At 47.9% G+C, this 15593-nt stretch overlaps 1 protein-coding gene and 1 long non-coding RNA gene across 3 annotated transcripts; both read right to left on the reverse strand.

Annotated features, from left to right (window-relative positions):
• Positions 1–2909: 2909 nt before the first annotated feature.
• Positions 2910–8076, reverse strand: LOC108922668 (uncharacterized). Of its 2 annotated transcripts, none has more exons than XR_001965153.2 (3): positions 7928–8076; positions 5264–5355; positions 2910–5141 (listed from the first exon to the last, which is right to left on the reverse strand). It is a non-coding gene; the product is annotated as an uncharacterized LOC108922668 (long non-coding RNA). The 2 variants fall into 2 exon arrangements; XR_001965154.2 differs by having other exon boundaries at positions 2910–4968; positions 5090–5141; positions 5264–8076.
• Positions 8077–9821: 1745 nt separating this feature from the next.
• On the reverse strand, positions 9822–15425 carry LOC108922662 (heterogeneous nuclear ribonucleoprotein R). The gene is made up of 11 exons (XM_029258406.1): positions 15213–15425; positions 13914–14074; positions 13509–13627; positions 13165–13272; positions 12546–12659; positions 12128–12304; positions 11787–11922; positions 11313–11518; positions 10973–11122; positions 10684–10805; positions 9822–10548 (listed from the first exon to the last, which is right to left on the reverse strand). The coding sequence occupies exons 2-11, from the start codon at positions 14065–14067 to the stop codon at positions 9942–9944; spliced, it is 1893 nt and encodes a 630-aa protein (XP_029114239.1). The 5' UTR covers positions 14068–14074; positions 15213–15425; the 3' UTR covers positions 9822–9941.
• Between the last annotated feature and the right edge of the window lie 168 nt (positions 15426–15593).

Raw genomic sequence — 15593 nt, forward strand, 5'->3', positions numbered from 1 at the left:
GTCGCAACGTTTCTTGTCAAGCACAGCACAGGAGGGATCAGGAGACAGGACATGGCACAGCAGATGTGGATAAAGAGACAAAGGGGAAAGGTGGGCTCATTATTGCCTAACTCCCAAGAGGAAATTATAGTGTAGGTGGGTAACCACGGAAGTGAACGATGCTCCGCCAAACCCGCTGACATGTCAGTCAAGTCTGAGCCAATTAAGCCATCATGTGTTCAGCTACGCAAGTGTGCACCACTCCCTTTCACCTTGAGAAATTTGGGACAAAGTTAGAAGAACAAGCCTGGTACTATACCCCAGGTTCTCTACAGTAGGCCTGCTGAAGACTCGTTTCGCAGCTGCACAGCACCACGTGGAGAAAGTGCAACAGGCGTGTGCAAAAACTACATGCCAGCCGCGAGAATAATCACACTAAAGGCCAGAAGCAGCAACACAGCACTGGAATGCGGTCGTGCCGTTTGCAAGCGTGCCGCAGCGTTTCAGGTAATGTAAGAGACTGCAGCTCCACGCTCTCTGTACTGGGAACAGGCTCCAGGCAGCCCCCCCCTACTGGCTGGGATGCGACACTGCAGCCATCGTTCCCAGTACAGGAGCAACTGCTGCATGTGCCAATACCCAGCAAGCAGCCCCAGTTAATATGTGTGAAATTACTCTGCTTCTTCCACTCTGATTAAGAGCCAGCTTCCCCAGCCCTGTTTAACACGGCTCCTCTCCATCCCACAGCGGAAGACGCTTCACTGACATGCGTGTGCCTCGCCTCGTGCCCGTCTGTTAGGTGTCCTCATTGCCGCTGCGCCGAGTGTTTTCCGCCTGCCTGTGATCCCCGTTTGCACACCCTTCCCAAGGGACCGCATAAGCAAATAATGAAAATCTTTTTGAAAAGCCTGGAACTGAAGGGCTTGTGAAAAGAAGTTTTGCCACGAGTCACGGTGAGGAGCGAATTACAACGAGGCATTTAATGACACTCCGCGTGTGTTTGGAGGAACTTTTGAGCGAACACACTCTGAATGCGCCGAGGGGACAGGGACCGGGCGGATGCAGAACCGGGGGGAGGTCCAGGAAGCATGTGAGAAGAGAGCACAGCGCACTCTACGGGTGGAAACTAAGAGCTACAAACATCACCCCAGCTCCACATACACACATTGACACACGCAGACGTCTTTGAGCGACAGCAGAAGGAAGCTCCATCTGCGAAGGAATGATGAAAGGCAGGAGAACAAAAGCTGGAGAGGAATGGGTACGAGTGAGGCAAGCGAGGCCCGTATCCAGGAAACGAGAGAGAGCAGAGATGAGAAGGAGGGAGAGAGGCGAGAGGAATGTATTATTCCACTGAGCCACCGGGGCACAGTGGGGTTGAGAACAAAGGAGAAGCACAGATGCAATAAAGACAGCGCAAGACCAACCAAAACTGAAGGCTGTCAGCACTGCTGTGTCAAGAGAACGTTACATTTCTTTGCATTCCTAAAATCTGATTTAATCCCCCTTGATCCCTGATGAGCTTCCTGTTTTTGTTGTTGCGTTAAGTGCATACAAAAGACCTCTGACCTTTAGGGATCTTCTGCAGAGATTACCCACATCTCCAAGGGAGCTGCACGTTGAGTCAAGGCAGGTGGGATCAGGGTTCTGCTGTAGGCCCACACTGCACATGGGTCAACGGGAGAAATGTGGAAAATCACTCATGGGCAGTAGTGCAAAGCATGATGGGAAGGCAGGACTTAGACCTTTTGGACAAGCTGTGATAAGGGCATTAAAAAATAAAACATTACCTTTGACTAGAGATACGTTCTTTCTTTCTTTTTGGCTTGTTTAATCGGCCGAGTGGAAAAGTTCTCTCTTGAAAAGGTACTGAAAAAAGAAAAGCACTGAACTCACGAGTCTGGTCTTTGGAAACACCGAAGCTCAGTTCAGGATTACACCCAAATTTTATAAATGCAAATTAAAACCCACTAGTAAACATTTTGGAAAAGCAGGCAATCGATATCAGGCAACGTCAGAGCTGCCGGTTCACATCTTACTCATGAATACATGCCACACGGAGTTCTCCAGAGGATTATGTTGCTTTTATATTGACATTTCCTAACATGTGAAAACAGCTAATACTCGGCACACTTTTATTTCAAATGGGCCTCTTGTACGCTGTAAGGCCACGTGGTCCGAGCTGGACCGGGCTCACCACTGCCCCTTAGGGGTCAAATGATGGACAAGGTGTGAAACGGCAGCAGGACTCAAACTCCTCAAGTGGGATCGGTGGCCCCAGGGGCCCCTGCCTGTCAAGGGAGTGCCTGAAAGAGCAGGGGCACCAGATTCCAGCTCATTTACCCGTGAAAAAAATGCGTCATCCTTCAGCGAACCTGCCTCTTTGAGTTCCTATCATACCTGGCGAGGGACAGCGAGCCGAGAGCTGGGACGACCCGAGACCGAGGACACCAGGACAGCTTTCGTTGGGAATTTCTAGGGAGCCTTTCGCACACAATACACACAAAAGGAACCTGCAAAATCCACTCTCCCTGCACTCAAAGTAATTGAGACTTCTGATGAATATGAAAATCGCACACGCGCCACCTCCCGGGCCACAGTACGAGGACGCAGTACGCAGGATGCCCGGGCCCCTCGACTCCACTGCTTTAGTTGCGTGAGGAGTGAGAGTGCCGTGCATTCAGAAACGGCCTTTAGGCTCTCCTAGCTCACAGCTCCGAAACCAGAACACAAGGTACCCCTGGGGCAGCACAGACCACCCAGCTACTTCGGAAGAATGAGGAACCGTCCCATTTCGGCTCACTGCACCTTAGATGACTGACCACCAGAGGGGACGATAAGATGCTGAGAAGTTATGAGAGTACAACACAACTGCTTTTCACTTTAGATTTTTACATTTAATTTCAGTGCTACATGGACAATGGCCGACAGTTGGGTTCGAGGAGGAGCAGGAAAAAACACAAGAGGAAGGTGCCGGTCAAGCGCTGTATTACACTGCCCCCTAGTGCTCAAAAGAAGCACATGAATAACGGGGCAAATTTCTGGGATATGTACCACGGTAAAAATGTTGGGAAATTCGTTCCCGAAATCCCTCAGCAGGAAATAGTTTCTTACTGGAGGCTGCACTGCGGCGCTGTAAACATGATCACCAACTGACCACGATCCAACACAAAGTTTGGGATGTTACATGTTTTTATTGTTTGTTGAGGTACATACAGGGTTTTTCCCCCCAAAAAACAGACACTGAATTGAAAAGTACAACACAAAACAGCCTGTGGGATAAATCAACATGTGAGCCCTAAAGTGAGCAGGAAAAGCACTGCGCATGTGAATCACCTTCTTTCAGAGTGAAAGTCTGAAAGCTGGAGCATGACAACGGCTGTGGAAAACCGGCCCACAGAAGAATGCACTTTTATTGTCCGCTTTATGTCTGCCGAGTAGAGCACACTTTTTTTTTTTTTTTTTTTTAATACAATTGCACTGCTGGCTGTTGTTTCATAAGGCAATACATCTTAAGTACCACCTTGAGGGTAGAATGGCAGGCCTGGCCTGCAATGTAACTGGAACCCTTACCGCATTATTCTGTGCTGCTCCAAACAGGAGGGAGCTGAAAGACTGAAAGACACTCGCTCTCCAAGGCAGGATGGGTAACCTGGGCACCACTCCAACTGCTGCGATACATCAATCCAGTATACTTCTCAAGACCAAATTATGTAACGGAGGCCACACACCCCACCCCATGAAGATGTTCAATCCGTCCCAGGAGAAAAGTGCTGTAGCTGGAGTCCCCGGCCTGTGGGATTAATCTGTCCTGGTAGAACAGAGGACGTTTCTGTAATCAGGCTACAGACAAGAGCAGCAACAAGGGAAAACACTGTTTTGCTGGCAACTAATTAAATCAGACCAAATAATAAAGAACATACCTTACACAAACTGGGAGAACTATCCCCTGACATCAACTGAGATAAATCTCTAGAGCCGGCCACAATCGGATGGAGCCATTTCAAAGAATGTGCCCTCAGCTGAACTGACCTACATTCCCATGTTCAATTCATCATATTTTAATTATACATTTGTCTTAAACAAAAACCAAAGAAACTGTAATCAGAATAACTTCCAAGGCACAAGTAATTAAAAAAGTCCTGCATAGAAGCCTCAATGACGTGACCTTGAGGGGTGGGGACCGGTTCGACTTAATGGGCTTCCAGTCCATTTAATACGGTGGGTAATTTTTTTTTCTTTTTTTTGCGAGAGCAAACAAGCAGACTACTTGTGTGGGACTGAAATGACAGTGCCCTCCAGAAAAGAGTTAGTAGAGTAACAAACAGGACTATGTTCCGCAAACCCCGCTGAAGAAAACACGACTCGAGTGTCCAACGTAACAGAGACCATGCAGGGCAGCACTAACCATGAAGCTAGAGGGCTCCATCTAACCAGCTCCTCATACAGCTGTACACCAGCATAAACGGTAAAACTGTACTCGATAAAACTTCCAGTAGGACGGGCACCTGCTTTGAAACCGATGCCACTTCCTGCGAGGCAGCGCCCCATCAACAGGCTGCGCAAGGAACACCCTCCGTAATCCCACTAACAAAGTGCAGCTGAGGCTCTCCCTGTGAATAGACACAGGGGGCGCTGCACTGCTAAGCCTCAACATGAATGGGAGACATCTCTAAGCTCAGGAAAAAACGTTTTCTTGGTCCCGCAGCAGTTTGGTTCTACCTCTTTCTGTCCTTCTCTCTCGACGAGATGCCTGGTGAGCGCCGCTGTTTTCCTCTTCGCCTTTTGGCAGCTTTTCGTGAACGAGCGCCGATTAAAGAGACCAAGCATGACGAACGCAGTCACAGCACGGGCCTGTTGGCAGGAGGGAGCCAAAGTGGGGCCATTTCACACATAACAGGGTCCAAGGAAGCCAACAGAGCACTTACACTGCAGGGTAGAGCGCACTCCAGTTCCAGCCAATATCCCTGACTTGAGGTGCAGATCCAACTAACAGAGATCGAATTTCATTAACTACTTTTTTCTTTTTTTGCATTGGCATGTTTGTCACAACAGCCTGATGCTATTTACAGGAAGTTCTCTCCTCTAGAAATTCCCTACTTCCACGCACCTGAAACGTATTCGCACTCCTACACAAGCGCATCTCTGGATTTTGTATGACCCTGAAAGTAAAAATGGTTCAGCTGAGACGGGTTGCACAAAATACCTGGATTGGGGAGAAAAATAAAATGAAACAGAATGACAGTTTTTTTTTGGTTTTTTTGAGGGGGGGGGGTGTCCTTACCCAGAAGTCCTGTGAATCCGCTCGTCCGAAGCCCCACCTAGCAAGTCCACATGGTGACAAGGCTGGGTCGGGGCCTCTGCACGCGCTCTTTCCTGATAGATAAGTCAGGTGACAAAAGCAAGGGATTAAAATACAAAAATGTCAATACTTACATCCTTCTTGGAGGTCATCTGAAATTATTCAGATTCTTTTTTCCTGTTTCTCCTGAATGATTTGGAAAAGCCGTTTTGGATCCCAAACGTGACAAGAAGCTGGCTCCACTTAGCCTGCGACGGCTCAGCTTTCAAATGTTTACGCAGGAAATGTTCAAAAATGGATAACTTGACAATGGATTGCTTTTGGATTCCAGTTGAATATCAATTTATTGTCGGTGTCAAGAAATAAAGCTGAGGGGCTGTGACAGGAAAGATTTAAACTGCCACATTACAGTCTACGTTTGTGTCCGAGGAATTCAGAAACTGTTCTGTACAATCTGTTTTTGCCATTATATTAACAATTATTGACCTGCAGTCTGTCAAGTTTGCAGCCCCAAATATGACATTTAGTGAAATTCTTCAGGATCCTCCATTAAAGTTTCAAGGGGAGATCAGGTCAGAGCTCACTACAATATCAGTGCTTTTTTTGGCCTTTGCTCGTTTGTAGCGATCAGAAGAGCAATATTAGAGATACGCAGATATTGCATCACACATTCATATCACATTCCACGTGAAACTACTGAACTGAGCAAACTTCATCATTGAGGTAAATTCACACAATTTCAGCAACAAAGCAAGCCAAACATAGGTTACGGTACACGTGTAAAAGGAAGCAGCCCTGGAACTTCGCAGATGTACCTAAAACACTGGCTGAAAGAAAACCAAACATGACAAAGAGGGTTAGGGCTCAACATAAAGAAGTTTCAACTGTTCCAGGGTCAGTGGAAAGGACACACAAACATGCCAAGAGCCAGCTTGGGTCTCCATGGGTAAAACCACATGGTGCCCAGCAAAAGGGCCCAAAGAGCAATATGTATTTGTAGGTTCTATGTTTCCACTTTGATCCTGCAAAAAGAGCTTCCCCATGTAACTGGTGGAGGTTTGGAAGAGTGTGTAAGGAGCATCTCTTTTACGTTGTAATTGATATAACTGAGATTAATACCATTGAAGAAACCAAATTAAGTCAAGGCAATGTGATGCAAACATACTTACCCCTACATAAATTACAACATTAAACCTTAAACTTGATGTGAATATGTGGGCAGTGGCTTTCAGATTCCAGGCTAAAACACTGGGAATGAGGTCCACGTGTTTCTTAGCGAAGTGTCATAGAACATCAGTTCTACAAAATCCGGTGTGTTTTTCTCTCCGAGGTGCGAGCGATCTGACAACTTCAAACACAAACATGTTATGAGCGTCATTATTCCGTTAGCTTTAAGAGGCAGAGACAAACACAGCTACACCTGTCTCAAAGCTGAGCCAAAGGATACGGTAGAAACGTGGTTTTTCCTTTGAAGGGAGAACTTGCAGACGACGAGTGCACTTCCCTCCATGAATCTACCCTGACACACACTAATCTGGGAAAACAATCTTCCTCACACACCTCCCTGTCAAAGACATTTCAGCAAGTATTTATCTACAAAGGCAAGCTGGAGACACAAAAGGTCTCCAAGTGGATCTAATGGACTCACAGAAGGCTTAATGAGCTGTGGCAGATTTGTTGAGCTTTAAAGTGTTCATTTAATGCTGTAAAGTACTGTAATCCAGGTCCAAACAGAGTTCAGTCTTCTTAAAGCGGAAGTTTAAAACAAGCTAAACTTAAAGAACACGCAACCAGTTAGGATACTAGAGAATCTCAAATTAACTGGGAAGGGGGGGAATCTGTGCAGTAGCACATCCACCCTCTAGCGGACACTAATATGGCTGCAACTGGACATTGGACCATATTCAGAGTCCAGCTCTACACGACTGTGGGACACGTACAATTTTTCTCCTCAAATGGACAAAATGCTCAACAGAAAGAGAAGCCAGATTTCATTCAATTATGCAAACGGCTAGTCCAACTTTGCACTCAGTTGGATGTAAAATCCTGGACACACACCAGGCCTAAAAGGACCAGTTGGGAGAGCTACCCGTTTGCATACATTACCCACCTACTTTCTCGAGAACGGAGGAGACCATGTGAAGAAAAGCCCTGCCACCCGCCCAAGTCACAGCCTCGCAGCCCTACACGTTCCTGAGAGGCATCATGTTTTGTCTCCTCTTTAACGTCAGCGTGTTACTTGGTTCTGTGGTGTAAACAACACTGGTTTCAGAACGTCGGGGCTGAAGCCCTCGTCTGAACTGGTCTCCATGTTTTGTTCAGTAAACACACTTTGGCTTGGCAGTAATTCTTGTGGGGAAAACTGAGATTCATCTCAGGTAAGGAGCAGAGGACCGAAAAGCTCCTCCCCACAACCTGACCCAACCGAAGACGGGTCTCACTGCAGCCGATTAGACCCTCCGGACAGGAAGGCACCCAACGGGCCGACCAGCCCCATGACAAGCGAGACGTTGTCAGGCGTATACGCATCTAGTCCAATCGCTACTTGGTTTTACTGAGCAAAACATGATGCAGGGGCACGCTGGGCCCCCAGCCCGTGAGGAGAAGAGAACACCAGGTAGAGGCGAAGAGGTAAACCAAGCTCACCCTTTGGGAAGAACACAGCAGAGATAGATGTGTTCCTCACTCACGCAATCGCAGCCGCTCTCGCGTCTTCACCTGGGTGATTCGGAATAAAAGGAGAAACTTAAACAAAAACAAAATAAAACCAAAAAGCGTTATACTTATAAAAAGAAAATGGGGGAAAATGAAAAAAGGAAAAAGAATGAACTCTATATTTTGTTTGCAAGGGGAGGTGGGCTATTAGAGATTTCTGAGCGTGGTATTTTGAGACAGTGCTACTATAAATGGGGGGGGGGGAGCAGCACGGAAACTGCCCTAAGAAGTTTAACCCTTTGGTTGCCAGTAGAGGACAAGCAGGCAATAAAATGTTTTTCTGACTCATGGAGGGATGATCGAAAGGAAAGCAGAGAGGCACAAATGGAGCGCTCGGTTTCGGGGAGCGGCGGAGCCACACACTGCATCAGAACTGACACAGTGCAATATCTCATGCTGGGGCCTGGAGAGCGAGACCTGCTCCACATGTTTCATTTAATACTGAAGGCTTTACTGGGTCTCTCTTTGGGACAAACTGGTTTTAGATGAAATGGCATTCGGTCCTTTTCGAGGGGAAGATTTCAATCCAGGCATCAGTTTGCTGTTTTCATACATGCATGATCCATGAGAAAGACAGCTGTAAATAGAGTGTTTGAAAGGTAGAACTGCTTCAAAATAAAAAAAAAAATAAATAAATAAAAATTCCTGCTGTTTACATATCTTTCAATCTTTTGTGTAGGACTATCTAGAAGCCCACATAACAATAGACAGCTGACAGCTGTATTAAGCAACGCTGGAAAGCAAAGGGTTAAAATCCTTTCCTTTGGTTTCAAACGGTTGTGTACATTTGGGCACAATGCATCGTCCTATGCAGTGGCAGAGCACACATATCACATACTGGTTTTGCCATGTTACTGTTTGTGTGGGGTGTCTTTTTTTGGTAAAATTCACAAGTTGATCAAAAAGTGATCTGCCATGAAATACTGTTGTTTCTTTGTCCAAAAGCACAATCATATCTTTTTTGTTTTGTTCTGAAACTTTCAGTTTTGAACCAGCAGGATCACTCACGTTATGTAAGCTTTCCATGTCGAGACGGGTCAAAATTGACGGGATCAAATAGGCCATGACACAACTGAATTTGAAATAGCTGGTAATTGAATGATGTATGGTTGAGTTTTATTGAATGTAACAAGAACAAGTTATAAATACAAACACATCAAAAAACAAACTGCCTCGGCTATTAAGGTTCAGCCAAACCAAATTCTAAAGGGCAAATTTGAGAGAGAGAAAAAATACTTTGTTGTAATAACAGTTTTGAAAAAACACAATTAACCTACTTCTACAAATGCTAAACATACACTTTAACGTTACTTTCCCAATACATGTAAAATGGAAATTCTTCCTCTCTCCCCTGTGGATAACCATCGTCGCAGAACAAATTAAAATGAAGTTTTGGCTTAAAGCCTTTATATACAAGCAAATTCCTGTGCCGATCTTTGAAAAAATCTGAAAGGGGAAAAGTCCGAGGGTTGTGGGGTCGGGTAGGTGGGTGAAGGGGGCTCTTTGCTTCCTGTAGACTACTCATGATTTTAACGTCTTCCAAAACTTTCAAATATGAGCATCCACCTTTAAAATGTTGTTAAATGTAGGCATTTAAAAAATACAAACCAACAAAATAAGAAATCAAATTTAAGGAATAAAAGCGTTTTCAAGTGTTTAAAGCCAGAAATGTCCCAAATAACCACAAGGAAAGCAAAAAGAATTAGGAAAAATTCAGAAAGGCTGTGTATTTACACTCATCTTCGTCCCAATACATATTGTATTTGAAGCCAATCAATACATGGATGATGTTAAGCCAATTTTTGCCGTGTTTACTTTGTTTTACTGTTTGTGCATGAAGGGTACAAAGCCAATCAGACGTGGTGTTGCCAATCTCCTCGTTTCTTTTAGGTTTGTTTTTTTTTTTTTTTTAAACATTTACATTTCCCAGTACCCTTACGTCTCTCTACTTCCACTGTTGACCATAAGAATCCTGATAAAACTCCTGGTTGTCATTACTGTAACCATAGTTACCGGAATAGTCGGTCCCCTGCTGCAGGGGCTGCTGGGCGATGGGCTGGGACCCCCAGTTCTGCTGGTTGTTGGTCTGCCGTCGCTTGGAGTCTGGCTGGTTGTAGCCGTCGGCCTTCCTCTTCCCGCCCACGTTGCCCCCGCGGTTGCCCCTGGCCCCCCGGGCACCGCGCCCACGCTGCTGCTGAGATGGACCGCCCCGGCCCCCTCGGCTGCCCCTCGGCACACCCATGGGCGCCCCCCTCTGGGCGTAGCCTCCTCTGCCTCTGGGAGGTGGAGCTCCTCTGCCCCTGGGAGGGGGTGGGGCCCCCCTGCTGCCACGGCTGCCTCTTCCTCTCACTGCATAGCCGTCGTCGTAGCCGTAGTACGGATCTTCGTAGCCGCCCCTGTAGTCGTGGTAGTCGTAGCCGTAGTAATCGTCGTAGTACTCCTCATACCCATAGTAGTCTGGGGGGTATGCGTAGCCGCCCCTGCCTCCCCGCCCCCTTCCTCGCACGGGCGGTGGCATCCGTGGAGGTGGGTAGTAGTAATAGTCGTCATACCTGCAGAGCAGGTAAAAACAGAAACAGATGAAGAAGTTACACCTCACAGTCCAACACACAAGCCTGCACAAACACTTGTATATGAGCAGTGTATCCATCGCATCTGCCTCCAGGCCTGTCCCGTGGCGGACTTACCCAGTGTTCCTGGTGGTCTGCCTCTGCGCCTGGCGCTCTTTCCTCTTTTTGTCTGGAGGCTTTGCCAGAACAATTTCAATTTCCTCTCCTTCCAGCTCCTTACCGTTCATCTCTTGCATGGCCTAATGGGTGCAAGAAACAGGATCGATTCACGACTCGGTTGAGTGACCAAAAGATGGGGAATGCCTCTGTGCCACTAGCTTCTATAACAGTAGTCATCCCTAATGGATGCTCACGCGCCATACACATTCCTGTGGCGCATTGCCAGAAGTCCCAAACAGTTCCTCACCTTGACAGCAGCATCACGGTCCTCAAAATGGACAAAGGCATAGTCCTTCAGCTTCTTTACCCGTTCCAGCTTCCCAAATTGGGAGAAGGTCTTCTCCAGAAGCTCCTCTGTGACAGATGTGGCCAGGTTCCTCACAAACAACACTTTCACCTGGTTAAAATGACAAGTTAAACCACTAGTTCAGCCACATCACACTTTCCACAATTCCAGAACCATTCATCTGACAATATCTCTAGTAATATCACAAGCAGCATTTTTTTGATGCTGCTTTATGATCTGCATGTACTCATGACATACATGACACAAAACCAAAACTGCTAATTTAAATTCAGCAAGCTACCTTGGCCATGACCTCTGGGTCAGGTTCCTCGACTGGGTCAGCCCACTCCACAGTGACAGGGTTACCCCAGACCTTGACCTTGCCACTCATGAGACGGCGACGCGCCTGAGCAGCCGATTTGTGGTCCTCGTATTCCAGGAAACAAAAGCCACGGTTCTTCTTCTTGTCATCTGGCTGGTGGTAGAGGATCACCTCCACAAGGCCCTCTGGATGAGGAAGGGAAACATCTGGTGTCATTCACTTCACTCAACAGACTCACAGTGTTCACACACAGAGAAAAAACAGCTCTGAGGTGTATGATGGGATGGATTACACTGTTATTGTGCCTCTAATCTACGAAAGTAACGTAATTATATTAATGAAATGCCCAGGTTGTAAACGTTAAGCTACTGAGTGAAAAGCACCTGCTAAGTGACCAAACATTAACAACTTCAGCATGAATTTAACGGTGCGGGGGCTTCATCTTCCTCTAACCTGTTACTTTGCTGAAATCTTCCAGGATACTTTCTCTGGTCTTGTTCTTTGGGATTGACCCAACAAACAGCCGGTTGTTTGCAACAGAGATGCACACTCCCAGGTATTTGCCTGACCGGATTTCGTAATTGTCACACTAAAAACAGGAAGATTCAAGGGACACAAAAAAAAAAAAAAAAAAAAAAATATCACTTTCCCAAAGTCAGGCTTGGATACCAAACATCAAGCTATAAATTATCAACTGAAAATGACCTCTACCATTCCCACTAATCTATAACCTTTACCAAGATTAAGTACCCTTGTGGCCTGCCCCCCCCAAAATTTAAAACAGGAATGCTTACAAGCTTAACCGCCTCCTGTGCAGCTTCTTTGTTGCAGAAGGTGATGAAGGCATACCCACGGTTCTGGCCTGACAGCGGGTCCATCATCAGGCGCAGGTCCCAGATTGGGCCTGCCTTCTCAAACAGGGGTACCAACTCATCCTCATACAAGTCCCGGGGAATCTTTCCCACAAACACCTGGGTCAGAGAAGACATGATATGTCACAAACCAGGATCTCAGAGGACGATGGATAGCTCTATAGCATTAATATTTAAACACTTATTCCTTCATATTTGTCAATATTTTTAATTTGGAAAGGATATGTAGATTATTCCACAACCATGGTAAGCTGTATAAAATGGGAATGAACACAGACCTACACATCTGAAAAACATGTGACATTTCCAGCAAGGGAACACAGGGTGAGGGGGTCCTTGCCTCTGTTCCGACTCCTGGCTGAGACCCCGAATACACTTCTGCGGGAGGGGGTCCCCCATACTTCCTCTGTCCTGTGGTGACATCCAAAGTATACCCTGTCCTCTCCAGGAGGGCCTGACGGACACCAAAGCCGACAAACACCGCACCAGTGTTACAGGTTTCCCCATCACCGCCTAATATTGAAACGGGGTCTACACACATCAACATAATGCTCATTTACAAGTGTTTGTGCAGTCGTTTTATTCTGCAGAGTGGCAACTGTGTGAGACCATGTAAATGATTCCTATAAATGCCCACAATGCATTGTGCAAACGTAGATTCCTTCTCAAAAATAACAGGTAATACCACAGAATTAAAATGAAAAGCATTCATCTCTTTAAACCTTTCTCTCCTGACAAATGTCTAGGGCACTTTGTACCAGTTAAAAGAATGTTGACTCATTATTTTAATGCACACTAATGACTGTCATCATCTGCACTTAATGCAGTGAACTCGGACAATCTGACACATATGCAGTCCTGTGCAAATAAAGCACAAAATGAACAAATAAATAAGGGTGCAGCACAAGGGTAGAAAAAGCAGGCTGGGTGAAATTAAATATTGCATGCAGAGGTCTCACCTTAATCTTGGACTCATCTGGCCCCTTTGTGGATTCCTGCACTTTGCTGCCTTGCTTCTCCCTCTGTCTGTAAGTCTTCATGACCCCACACAGAAAGGCGCTTTTGTTCTGTGGGAAAAGGTCATGTCCTGAATTAACAGGAAAATTTCCCTCCATCTGTGACTGAAATGCATTCGCATTTTCAAAAAAAGAAAGAAAAAAAAAATACCCAGAACAGGCATCACTTTGTGAGAGACTACAGAACTGGGAAACAGGAACCGGAGCAGGAGGGATTAAAATCACTCTTGGACAAGGTCTGGATGGTTGTGTCTGAACTCTGGGGAAAAAATGTCCAACTTCCCCACCTGCACATGGGACAGGTCGCTCTCCTTGAACTGCTGCAGGACAGAGAGTGCCCCTTCTTCGTTGAACTCCCTCAAGGCATCGATGGCCCTCTCATCCAGGTCAGCGTAAGCCACCAGCCCTGCGGCGTGACACAGAAGAGGAGTCTATGAGAAGAGCAGCCACCTGACACGGAGCCAAGCCGCATTTCTGCCTAGCAGTCCCGCCGAGCCCCACGCGCGCTCGGCTATCCATCTGTTGCTATGTACACGCTGTTGCCAAGGCTTCTCCACGTGTGCTGCCACCACAGTGCTCCACTATGAGCCACCGCACTACAAACACGTGCTGACAGCAATCGCCTCCAACAACTCGATACGTAGCCATTTGCAGGAAAGCTTTCCACGGACCACCAAGGCGCTCCTCCTCACCGGTCTGGAAGATGTTGTCCAAGCTCTCCGCAACTTTCTGCGGCAGTCCGGCATCGATGAGCGTCTGGTAGTTCTCCGTGTGCGTGACAGTGATGTCCATGGGTTCCTCGTCTTCCTTCACCGGAGCCGAGTTGCCATTCACCTCTGCCGCCATTGTCCCGCTGCATCGGATTGCAGGTCGACACAACAGAGGGACAGAACAGAGAGGGAAATCAACCACTAAAGTGAGTCAATACTGCAAACGTTCAACTCGAACATTAGCAAAGGCATAAGGTGCTCAGATCCTCAGTGTACTTTTGTAGCCCGTTTCCTGACAGAGACACACACGCACATAGGTGAGAACTCCGCTGACCCTGAGGGAAACTGCAAGAGGCCTCGGAACCTCGTGTAAAACACAGTGGTGACAAGGACGGTAGAATCACACAGGAATAATAATGACATTTAGACAAGAGTGTAAGGATAAATAAACAAAGGAAGACAAAGGAAGGGGATGGCAGAGTTAGTTAGGCATGTTAACACACAAATCACAAGCACACACACCGCGAACCGCTGCACGATTATGTTGTTGGTGAGGACTTTTACCACCTGAGCTCGGGTACCAGGGGTAAAGTACAGTGAAGGCTGCTGGACTGGTCCTCACCGATCAGCAGAGTCTGAGGCAAACACTGACATGCCAGAACCGAGTTAAAGCCCACACCGCAGCTGAGCTGTGCGAACACACACTGGACAGTAAACACTGCCTGGTGTTCCAGTCACAACGTGTGACGAGCACGCCGGTAAACACGACACTGCTGGAGACCGCAACCGCTGCCCAAAATCCCCTTAATCCCGGGCCGACCCGCTCCGGGCCCACGACGAGCCGAGCGGCAGACAAAGGGGCTGCTGGAGGACGGGTGGCGGTGGAGAAGAAGCCTTCAGAAGGAGGAGGCGGCGGCGGCGGGGCGCCATGCTCGGGTCTCGGGCGGCCTGAGGCGACGCGTACAAAAGCCGTTCCGCCCCCTCCAGCAGCAGGCCTCGGACCGCGGTTCACGCCCTCCCCGCGGAGCTAAGCTAGCAGCACGGCTAAGGGCGCGCACCGCGGCTAGGCTAACAGAGAAGCTAACTGAGCGGCCCTCTATCTAACGCCTCCCGGCGGGTTCACGGCGGTTTGCGCGCGGAGGGCCGCACGCGCTTGTCTGAGATACGCGGCCTGACGAGAGGAAGCGGCCGCCGCCGGTGGCGAGTCAGAGCAGCCCGGAGCCCGGCGGAGAAAACAACGGACAGCCGCCGGCCGGCTGGCCGACACTCACCGCTCCTTACCTCGGAATACCGGTCCCCGCAGCCTGCCGCACTGCACGGTTCACAACGGGGCGCACAAGAGGCAATCCAACGCGAACGGCGCGGGGCCTTTTGACGCTATTGATCTGGACGTGCCCGCGAGACGGCTCTCGAGACGGCTACGGCTGTCGTGCACGGCGCTTCCCTCGCGGTCAACCCGACCCTGTGCAGCACGGGCGCGCGCACGCAACTCCACCACGGGGTCTCCTACAGTGCGCTCCAAGGTCGTGGCGTAAGAAAATTAAGAGCCAATCAGGGAGAAGGCCGCAGTGACGGACACTATGTTTGCACCAATGGAGATGTGGAAGGCGGTTAACAGGAGGAATTCTTTGTAATCTGTGGCCATTGTTGGATTCACAGGGC

This window comes from Scleropages formosus, chromosome 15, assembly GCF_900964775.1.
Source record: "Scleropages formosus chromosome 15, fSclFor1.1, whole genome shotgun sequence".
NCBI lineage: Eukaryota > Metazoa > Chordata > Actinopteri > Osteoglossiformes > Osteoglossidae > Scleropages > Scleropages formosus.